Here is a 12,143-nt window from a genome sequence, read left to right as displayed (position 1 = left end):
TTTCCTCTTGGAAGAGAAGATAGTTTTCATGGGATAGGAAAATTACTATGTTGAAATCAGTCATCTTGTCAATCCCTTCCTACATATTATCTTATATAGCCCACTCTCGTGTTAGTCAAAAACTTAATGAGGTGATGAGAAATAAAAATGGAAGGGAAATGGCAAGAAAGATATTTTTCCTTTACCTTGTGGGATAAACTTTGTAAATCAAAGGATGTAGGTGGGATTGGAATTAGGGATTTACTCCTCCTAAATAAGGCCCTTAGGGATAAACTTATCTAGCATATGTTCAAAGAGACTCACAGAAATGGAAAAATATAATGTGGGGTAAATATCTTGATGATGATTACCCCTAAAGCATCTTTACAACCTCCAACATTCCTTAGGGATTGAGGGAATGGAGTTTCATGCAAAATTATAAATATATTGTGATAGATTCTCTTTCTTGGGATACATATCATGGTAGCAAGGCTCTTTTTTGGGAAGATTTGTAGGTTGGGTAATCTAATGTAGATAGTTTTTAAATATGTAACAAGTTTCTAGCACCTTGAAGTAATTGTGGGGTGATTTGGTAAAAGACTACGTTATTTTCTCAATTGAAGATTAGTCTATAGGATGGAAATGGATTTGGGACTTCTCTCTACAAAACTTTAACACATGAATATTGTGTTTAGGTAGGGTGAGGATAATTTAATATGGTGTGGTTCCAAAATAGGTCACTATAATGTCGAGGATAGATATTTAATACTCTCAAAAGATATGGACTAGACAAACACAAGCCTCCCCCTACATCTTTGATGAAGTAAATTTTGTCTCCCAAAAGTAGGAACCTTTACATAGGCTTCTTTGTAAAAAAGAATCTTAACACCCAAGAATTTTAGAAGAATGTTCTTTCATGGTCCCTCTAGGAATTGTTAGCAACAATCCAGAAGGAAAACTAAGAGAGCGGGGGGGGGGGGGGGTGAATCAGTCTTCACGAGATCAACATAAACTGATAGACTACAACAATAACAGATAAGAAAATTAACATCACTACACACAACACCAAGATTTTGACATGGAAAACCCAGTTAAGGAAAAAAACATGATGATAACCTACCCACAGTAAGATGATACTCTGTAGTAGTATGTGAAAATATTACAATGGGGAATGCACATGCATTCATGTACACTGCCTAGAGCTTACTACTCAAAGATATTTTCCTGGAAGGCTACAACCCTCAAGGAAGTCTCACTAACTTACAAAATGATTTGGACTACAATCTGGAAGGATTGAACTGCAATGATAGCATCTACAAATGCCTGATGACAATTCCGGTTAAGCACAATTGTCTACTCAGCAACACCAATCTCACTACAACAGTTCTCTGAAAAATATATCCTTGTTCACACATTCGCCTCTCTCTGAAAATACAGACACAATATCGACACCTAAATTTCATAAGCATCTCACCTATATATACAAATCATCAACCTTGATAACAAGGTCGGCTAAACCCTCAACCCTCAACTCATAATTATAAAAATTACATTGCATGATACAAAGATCAACCACCAGACCAATATTATGATTTACATTACATAGAATGGACCTAATTCAAATTTCCAAATGATTACATCCACCAGAAGTCCCACCAAGATCAACCGCAACACGCTACACCACCAGAAATACTGCATAACACGTAAATCATCACCGGTTCATAGAAATCACCAAAAACTCACACAACGATCAATGCGGATCACCAAAACAAATAGGACATGACTAGGGAACACTAGTAAGCACGTTAGAATCATCTAGAATAGTTGCACCAACACCTCTTTTCAAATCTTCATCGGTCAATGTCTCAAAGCTCAAGAACACAACCAATCAGCAACTATAATGAGGAAAGATAACTTGTGGAGAACCAAATCATAAACCATCTGAAATGAAGATACATGAGATCATCCCAAACAAAAATCCAAAGTTCCAACACAAGATCTAACCACAGCAGAATATACCGGAGGAAATACTGAATTCTGCAAAATAGTGATCAACAAAACCAAACTACAAAACTGGATTAAAAACTCTTCCCAAACTCACCAGAACAACTCACAAGAATATGTTGACATCAATGACAAAAACATATCCTAGCCGTATCAATGATCAACCAAATCTAACAATCTCCCAAATAATCCAACAAGTATGTTCTTTGCAATAACCAAGAAGAGGTCATGGATCATCTTCTCTTGGATTGCCCCTTCTCCTAGGAGTATTGGTGTTGCCTTTGTGCCATGTTGGGAATGTTAAACACCCTCCTAAGTAATATACTTAGTTTATTTCAATCTTGTCCACAAATTAAAAAGACAAAGACCACAAATTAAAAAGATAATGGCCACAACTTAAAAAGACAATGTCCTTTGGTAGCCTATGGATAACTTTACCCTCTATCATGTTATGGAAAATGTAGAAGGAAATAAATAGGAGGTTATTCAAGGAGAAGAAGATGAATATCACATATTTTCTGAACAAGGTGTAGGTGATGGTGATTGAGGTGGTCAATAGTATGCTATTCCAATTGACTCGAAAGAATATCCTTTTAACAGTTTGGGATGCAACAATGAAGTGCAATTGGCTTGGTCTAAGAGTCCCTTCATGGTTTGGACATGGGGGGCCCATCTCTATCTTCACAAGAGACTAGATTGTGTGGCCCTTGCCTCAAGTAGGATGGTATAAGTTGAACCCTTATGGGCTATCAAAAGACAACTCGAGCACCTCGGGTGCAAGTTGTATTATTAGCGATTGGCGTTCAGATGAATAATTTATTCCTCTTCAAAACCTCTACCTAAGAAAAAAACAATCAGGGAGAGTTTTGGGCATTGATGCATTGCTTTGACATTTGTAAGGCTTGTCATTAAAAAAATTAAAATTAAATGTAACTTGGCCATTTTTGTAAATTCTATTCAATCAGGAAATACCTCAAATTGGAAGTTGAAGGCCCTTTTGTAATGGACCTTTGAGTTTCTCCAATTTTCATCAAGGAAGCTAACAAAGAGACTGGCAAACTGGCTAACTTGGTTGTTAATGGTATTAATTGCATCTTTATGAGGGTATAATTAGATTAGACTCATTTCTTTTGATAAGATGGGTTGTTCAAAGGGATTTTTTCATTGGCTATTTCAATTTATTACAAACACATTTGACATGATCTTTTCTCCAATTTCAAAGGATCATTTTCCTTTCAAGCAATCAAACCTTGGTGGTGATAGACAGTGTAGCACTTCAATATTGTTTGAAGAACATCTATCTTTATTACCTTTATTTTCCTATTCTAGCTACTTATGTGAGGTGACGATGGCCCCTCCTATATCTAGACATTTTCCCTTTCTCCTTTTCACTTGAATTTACATTGGAGACACTCATCAAACTTAGTGAAAAGTGGCAATTGTCTTTCCTTGGGATTATTATAGACCAAAGGCTGAAAATGGTTTGCAAAAACTTGGTCTATTAGTGATCGAGGCCATCCCCATGGTCCTTGGCTGGGATTTCATCAACTCTATGGACTATTATAAAGTTAATACAAATATTTCTTCTTGCTTTTTGGCTTCCTTGTTGGACTTAGGTGAGTTGAAGGTGCAAACATTGTTGCTTCTATGAGAAGTGTTCAAGAATATTTTTATGATGGATGATATTGTGGTCTCGAACGAACGTAGTGCTGATATTCCTTTGCTTACAAACATGCCAAAGTTGTTTCAGCCGATGATGGTGGTGCAAAGGCAGCCATTCCTACTCAATTTGGACATGCAAACTTTGGCTTGACATCGCTAGTGGGCCACACTTGGTAGAGACTTTCTCCGCTAGGTGGTTGTTATTGATAATGATGACAATTTTCTATGGCTTCAATAGTTTTGTTGATTTGTGGCCTCTAAATAATTCTATTGGGAAGTGGACTCAATTCATTCTGGATGCCTTTGGATTTTTGGAATTGTTTTGTTCTTCTCCTTGGTTCTTGGCTCCCGAGACATCTTCTCTAAGGAAGGCTTAGTCTTTGGTCATCTTTAGGTTGGCCCATGTGACCCTTATTGATCGCATCTTGTGGGTTTTTTTCTTTGGTTGTGTTCTTTTATATTCTTGTTATCTAGTTGTAAGAATGTTGTATTTGATTGAATGTCATAAATGGTTGTCACCCCAACGATAATCAAATTTGTATTATAAACAAATTGTAAATTTTATAATACTAATATAAATCTCTCGCAACTTCAATTGCAATTTATAGACCAAAAGAATAATAATAATCTGAATTTAATTTAATTTTAATTTCCACGACCGTAATTATTTTGAAAAGAAAAACTACCTTACCATTGGACTACCTTAAAAGAATTGACACCCCCCAAATAGGGAAAAGAAGAAGAAAGGGAAAGTTAAATTTGAACAATTAAAAAATTGATAACGAACCCTGGGGCAGAACTTCCATTCAAATATCCTTCTAATTTCTGAACGACATCAAGGCAGGCACGTTGTAATTTGTAAAAGGCCTGACGTACAAGGAAAGACAGTTATACAAAGACACGGTCTGTTGCACGGACAAGGAAAGAATGCAGAATGAATTCAAGTGAAGGAACACTGGAATTACCTGACGCAAATCATTTCTCTCTTCCTTCCTTATGAGAATGGTCATACCTTCCATTCAAATATCCTTGTAATTTCCGAACGACATCAAGGTCGCCACGTTCTAACTTGTAAACAGCCTCAAATACAAAAAAAGATAGTTATGGCAAAGACACGGTCTCTTCCATCATCAGAACAACTATGAAGCAACACTGTAATTACTTAATGCAAATCCATTTCATTATACGCGTACCGTATTTGGTGGGTTTGTGAAAATGGTCATACCCGCATTCATTTCCCTCATCCTTCTTTGTGAAGAGGATGAGAAGTATCTGCATTTGCATCCCAAAGTAACAAATCCTCTCTTTTTCTCTTTTCTTATGGAATGAAGAGCTTTCAAGTAAGGAAATTTGTTTCAACCTCAACTTTCACACACATAAATTAACCATAGCTTGTAGGATAACTCTTCACCACCACCAATTCTGTGTACTTAACTGGTGAAAGATGACAAAATTTAGAAACAAAACTCATACAGCAAATAGAAAACAAACTACATTAAAAATCGTATAACCTTGCACATTTAATTTGAGTTTTTGAAATAAAAATTTGCCAACGCTTTATTGCATGGAAACAGCCATGGATACATCATTGCTCTTTTGCTAGCTTGGAAAGTAGTCTAGCTTTTTCACCGGTTTGAGATGGAGAAGAATTATATAAATTGGCTATACCTTAGGGAGGGTACTTGGAGTCGGTATTCCCATAGCACACAACAAAATGGGGGCTTATGGATTTCACCTGTCTTTAATTGTTGCGTGTTTTGGGATAAAATCTGTGTGGGGAGATACAGGTACTAATGCTGTCAATCTATCTGTTTGGTCGTTTCCTTCATTATTTTTTTTTAATTTTCATGAGAATTTGTTTTTGTCTGTGCACATGTTTTGGGATAAAATCTGTGTGGGGAGATACAGGTACTAATGCTGTCAATCTATCTGTTTGGTCGTTTCCTTCATTATTTTTTTTTAATTTTCATGAGAATTTGTTTTTGTCTGTGCACATGCAGATCCGTTTTTGTTGAGTCATGCGGTGGGAATCAACTATGGTAGGCTGGCAGACAATCTGCCACCGCCATCAAAAGCAGTGGAGCTTATGAAGAGCATTAACGCAGGCTATGTCGAAATCTACGATGCGAATCCTGAAGTCCTGAAGGCGCTGGCCAATAGCAGCCTCCCTGAAGTTCCAGGCATGGCCTCCAGCACTACCACTTCAGACCAATGGCTTCGAACCAACCTTCTCCCTTATTATCCCCTCACCAAAATCTCCATCATCATGGTGGGCAACGAGATTCTATCAAACACCCAACTTCAGCCCTACCTTGTCCCGGCAATGCAAAACATGCACACCTCCTTACAGAAGTTGAATCTAGACTCCTCCGTTAAAGTAACCACATCCGTAGCCATGGACGCCCTCTCTTCCTCTTACCCTCCCTCCAACGGCTCCTTCAGACCAGAACTCGCCATGTCAGTAATACAGCCCATGCTCAGCTTCCTCAGTGCCACGGATTCTTATTTCTTCCTGGATGTCTACCCTTTCTTCGCCTGGAATTCCGACCCCGCCAACATATCTCTGGACTATGTGCTCTTTGGCGAGATAACCGCGGACGTAGTACAGGACGGCATTCTGAGTTACTCCATCATGCTGGATGCACAGCTGGACGCCGCCATAGCGGCCATGGCGACGCTGGGATACGGTGAGGTGAAAGTGGTCATTAGTGAGACGGGGTGGCCCACCAATGGCGACTCAAGCGGCGCCACCGTAGCCAACGCCGCCAGCTACAACACAAGACTCGTCAGCAAGTTTTTATCAAACAGCGGTAGTCCGCGTCGTCCGCAGACGTTCTTTCCCACATTCATCTTCGCCCTCTTTAATGAAGGTCAGAAGCCCGGTGCCACCATAGAGCGCAACTGGGGCCTCTTTTATGCTGACGGAACACCAGTCTACGACATCGATCTCTCCGCCGGCGTGATTAAAACTCTGGAGGCGTGGCATCGTCGTCGTCGACTGTTTCTTGTCAATTTGTTTGGGCGATCATTTTGTGCTCAACCAATTTGCTTCTATTATTTATTTTTTTAACAATAGGTTTTTAAGGTGCGGCGTTGTTAGGTTGTAAGCGACCCAACAAGCCCAGGGAGTAGAATTCTTTGTAAGAAAACAAGTATTAGAAGAAATGTCAGAGAATACTAAGATATGGCATCGCACAACGATTGAGCTTCAGATAGTTATTGTACGAGGATTTCAGAATATTGAGGTGGCGGGCATGACAGTTAATAGTAAAACACAAATCAGAATCCAAATCTTGGTTACTATTTGTATGGAGAATTCTATATCATGTCATGTAGCTATTCAATGTAGAAATATAAGTTTTAAGGTTGAATTTCTTTTGACTAAGAGTATATCTAAATCTTTATATTTTTAACTATTATTGATGATATTAGATTTTCAAAATTCACATGTAATCTTTTTTCTTTTTTCTTTCTTTTTTACTATTTTTTTTTAATATATATGATTCTATAATTAATTATTTTTCTATCCTTTAAACTATCTCATATTCTCTATTTATTATAAATTAGAGTGATGGCGTAGTAGTTTTATCATCTGTTTTTTGAAGACTTGCAAGGTGATTCTAAATTTGGTTGGAGAAGTAAAGTGAATTATCTTGTTGTAGATTCTCTATTTTGAAAAATACTAATATACTTACTCTCTTTCTTGGTGGAAATTTTTTTCAAAGGATTTGTATACGTAAATTTGGTGTCTTAGTTGATATGTAGATTTTATATTGTTTTTGAATGTTTCAATCACTTTCATATTTCATATTTGGTTATCTTATTTCAGATTTGTAATCACATAAAGAAGTTGTTATTGCAAGTTTTATTTACCTTGATTCTCAACATAAGCCTCGATAATAACATTTGGTACTACCTGAGATATAATTTATATAATGACTCTAAATTGATGTATAGGTAAATAGATATTCCAATTTATTTATGGGTGCCACCCTAAGGGTGCTTGAAAATTGTGAGAACTTGCAAATTTTTTATGAATACATGAGATGTATCAATGTTAGAGAGTTTTCCACGCATGTGAAAGATATACATAAATAACTAAAATAATTGTTAATCTAGAGAAATAAAAGATATAAAATAATAGGTAGATTAAAGAAGTGAAAAAAATTATAGGAAGTGTGGTGCTTGTGCATTTCTAAAAAGAAAGACTTATGAGTCATAACTATAATAAACTAAGTTAAGAAAAAATGGACCTTTTAGAATCATCAATATATTCTAATCAAATCCTTATCAATTGGACATTTCTAGAAAGTTTTCTAGCCTATACAACTATTACAAGTGTTAGAATAAAAAGAAAAAAAGAAAATATAAAAGAAAATATTTCTAAGAAAATGGATGGTATAAATAATTAAGGCTAGTTTGGTATCTAGGGTGCTAATAGACTAGAGGTGAGTATAGAGAGGGTTTTGTGAAATGAAAGATAGATAGTAGAAGATCTTATATATATTATTCTTTTTCTATCTTATCTAGTGGGCTACAAGATGTTTCTATGTAACTGGTGCTAAATGCATACATCGGATAGTGGTGACCTTTTGTGATGACAAAATTGATGTTGGTAATAGAAATCAAGAGAGTTTTGACTCACTAGATGCTTGCCAGATTAGGAGAGACAAAAAAAATTCCCATGTTTGAATATTTTGAAACTATATTTTAGCTTTTCAAGGAATGGCCTCTAGTGGTCGAGGATGACTTAGGTGAGGAACCATTATTACCAAGGTTCTTTGTCTTTGTGACTCGCCATAGTAGACTAAACTTATTCTTTTTTCATAGTTAGTGAACACCTAGAAGTGGATTAAATGATATGATTATAATGGGGAGAAGCATAACAATAATCTAGATATCATAATCAAAAGATTAAAATTGATAACAAGTATTTGGCAAGTTTAGATTGCGAATAACTTGGTCGTATCTCATCAATCTAATCTCATTTTTCACTATTTACATTAAATCCTTAGATAGATCCACTTCTACAAAGACCTTTTATATAAATATAAAAATAAAATAACTATAAAATAAGTCTATACATCTAAAATATTTTAACTTAAAATTTTATAATAAATTAAAAATAATAATCTGAATTTAATTTAATTTTAATTTATATGACAATAACCACTTTGAAAAGAAAAATTACCTTACCAATGGACTACCTTAAAAAATTTAGATAGTCTAGAAGAAGGGAAAAAAAAAAAAAAAAGTTAGATTCAAACAATTCAAAAATGATAACAAATACTAGGATGGAAATTCCATTCAAATATCCTTCTAATTTCAAAATGACATCAAGGAATGAATTCAATTGAAGGAACATTGGAATTACCTAACTTAAATCATTTCTCTCTTCTATATGAGAATGATTATACCCACATTCATCTCTCTTCCCTATGGTTAATTGCATCCCATCCTATGAGCTTTTTTTCTCTTTTTTCAAAGGAAGGAGATTTGCTCCATCCACACAAAATAACCATAGCTTGTAAACCTAATAGGTAAAAGATATTTCTATCTAACACCTAATATCTCAAAATTCTCTAAATAAATATATTGAGGATAACTGCATCACCGTAAATCTATTTATAAAATACGTATTATTTATTTAAGTAACATTTTAACTGTCTACTATGATGGCCTCCCACTCACCCTCCCATCCCCAAAATTAAAACCACCATCTCCCACCCTTGGCGAATGGCAGCAACAACTCCCCTCGTAATGGCTCTCTTATTTGCAAATTGGTTGCTGACATTTCCAACTTAGAACTGACCCCCTCACAATGAACCCAGCCTACTACATTGGTGCCTAATGCTTCCATTAACTCCTCACTTAAGAACTCATTTTGGGATACCCCCAAGGGATCTTCGGCCCAACTTGCAAAATGCATCCCCTATGCCTCCTCTATTCTGAAGGTGGTTTTGTAAGGATGCAAAGGTGTGTGGAAACGCTTCCTACGCTAATCTTGAGAGGACGATTTTGCAAATTTCAACTTAACTATCACAGAGATCACAAGAAGCAAATAGAGTACAAGTAAAACAAGAAACACATAACACAACGATTATCATGGGGAAAACCCATGCGGGTGAAAAACTCCACACTCTAAAACTTGCATAGTATATTAACAAATCAACAAGAGATTACAATACACTTGCAATGAAAGTTCTTACAAGAGCATCACCTCAACTCAAGCTCAGAGAGACTTCATTAGCATCCTTCTAGCACCCAGCCTTGCAAACCAAAACTCCATGATACAAACTCCTCTCCAAGCCCTCATTATATAAGAATTTTACAACCTGGAAACCATTTGTGGTTTTACAATACCATGGGCAAAACCTCCATGACATGTGTTGCCCACCCTTGACATTTGTTTTTCCAAGATAAGAAAACCAAGTTAAAAGTAGTTACTCACATCCAAACTCTTATCCCCTATTTTTGATCCTCATAACCAACATGAAATGTGTCATATAATCTCTAAAAATGGCCCTCCTATATTATACTATGGACAAGGCATCTTTTAACAACTCTTATACCTTTTTTTAAGGCACCGACACATGGGAAACCTCCCAACTACATTTGAAACAATTTACCAAAAATTGCAAGGTTGAGACACATGTATCTCAACATTCTCCCACTTGTCGAATACCTTGCAAGAGTCAGGGGATCCATATTACCATGGACTCAACAGTCAGGGGCCAGGAGGCCCATAGACTCTGAACACCATCTGAACTTCTCTGTGCTCATGGGCTTAGTTAATGAATCAGCAACATTCACCAAAGTTTCTACCTTATCCAGCTTCACCCTGCCATCCTCAACCATATCTCTCACAAAATGATATTGTACATCAATGTGTTTGGTCCTGGCATGAAAAGTCGGGTTCTTCGCTAGGCAGATTGCACTCTGACTGTCACTATAAATTGTCACTGCACCCTGTTTAAACTCTATATCGAAACATAATCTCTTAAGCCAAATGGCTTCTTTGCAGGCATTAGTAGCTGCCATATACTCTGCCTCTATAGTGTACAAAGCGACCACAGCCTGTCGCTTGCTCATCTAGCTAATTGCACCACCAAATAATGTAAACACATATGCACTGGTGGATCTTCTTCTATCAACATCACCAGCCCAGTCTGAATCCACAAAGCCTCTAATATCCAAGGAATGTTCATTTCCTGTTCCATGAAAACATATAGAGTACTGCGCGGTACCCCGCAAGTATCTAAAAAACTCTTTTTACTGCATCCCAATGTGCTCTTCCTGGATTAGACATGTAACAGGAAAGAACTCCCACTACTTGGGCAATATCTGGTCTTGTACAAACCATAGCATACATCAAACTTCCAACAGCACTTTGGTATGGTACTTGACTCATCTCTTCCATCTCCAATGGGGATGTAGGACACTGTGAACTAGAAAGCTTTGTTCCCATTGTAACAGGAGCACTCAATGGTCTAGAATCTTGCATATTAAATCTTCTCAGAATAGTACCAACATACTTACTCTGGCCTAGCCAAAGCTTTTTGTTTTGTCTATCTCTTACAATCTCCATTCCCAGAATGTGTCTTGCTGCACCAAGATCTTTCATATCAAATTTTGCCAAGAGTTGAGATTTTAATTCTGCAATCAAACCTTTTCCTTTCCTAATAAACAACATGTCATCAACATACAAGGCAATAACCAGGAAACGATCACCATCAGATTTGAAATATATACAGTGATCAGATTTAGACCGCACAAACCCCAAACTCAATACATATGTATCAAACTTCTGGTACCACATCCTAGGACTTTGTTTTAAACCATACAAGGATTTCTTCAACTTACAGACCAAATTACTTTTACCTTTTACCACATAGTGCTCTGGCTGTGTTATATAAATTTCTTCCTCCAAATCTCCATGAAGGAAAGCAGTTTTTACATCCATTTGTTCGACCTCTAGATCATAAGCTGCTACAATAGAAGCAAGAAATGAATGGATATCATTTTGGCTACAGGAGAAAAAATCTCACCATAATCTACTCCCTCAACCTGGGAGTAACCTTTTGCAACCAAACGTGCTTTGTACTTCTCAATTCTTCCATCTGAACCTATCTTCCTTTTGAACACCCATTTGCAACCAACAGACTTTCGTCCTTCAGGCAATGGTACAAGGTCCCATGTGTCATTCTTATTAAGAGCTGCCTTCTCTTCATCCATGGCAATTTTCCAGGACTCTGAATCATTCATACCAAGAGCCTCTTCTACAGATTTTGGTTCATCAATATTAACATTTAAAGCGAATATGCATCTCCAATCATTAGGAGAATATCCATACCTTTCAGGTGGTTTTCTTTGTCTAGTAGACCTTCGAACAAATTCAAGTTCGGGTTCTTCTTCTTCCTCTGATGATTCAGAACTCATAGAGCTCTCATCAACTTCCTATCTTTCTAAGGGCCTCGATTCAACTTTTTCAGGTGTAG

General features: G+C 36.7%; 1 protein-coding gene across 1 annotated transcript; it reads left to right on the top strand.

The window, feature by feature from the left end:
- Positions 1-5,359: 5,359 nt before the first annotated feature.
- On the top strand, positions 5,360-6,645 carry LOC131047409 (probable glucan endo-1,3-beta-glucosidase A6; the record flags this gene model as incomplete). Its single annotated transcript, XM_059216201.1, has 2 exons — positions 5,360-5,432; positions 5,646-6,645. Coding segments are annotated over exons 1-2 (1,073 nt in total), but the record flags the coding sequence as incomplete, so codon positions are not given.
- Between the last annotated feature and the right edge of the window lie 5,498 nt (positions 6,646-12,143).

Source organism: Cryptomeria japonica, unplaced genomic scaffold (assembly GCF_030272615.1).
Source record: "Cryptomeria japonica unplaced genomic scaffold, Sugi_1.0 HiC_scaffold_975, whole genome shotgun sequence".
NCBI classification, from domain to species: domain Eukaryota; kingdom Viridiplantae; phylum Streptophyta; class Pinopsida; order Cupressales; family Cupressaceae; genus Cryptomeria; species Cryptomeria japonica.
Note: the sequence above shows the minus strand (reverse complement) of the source record. Positions and strands in the feature narration are given on the sequence as shown.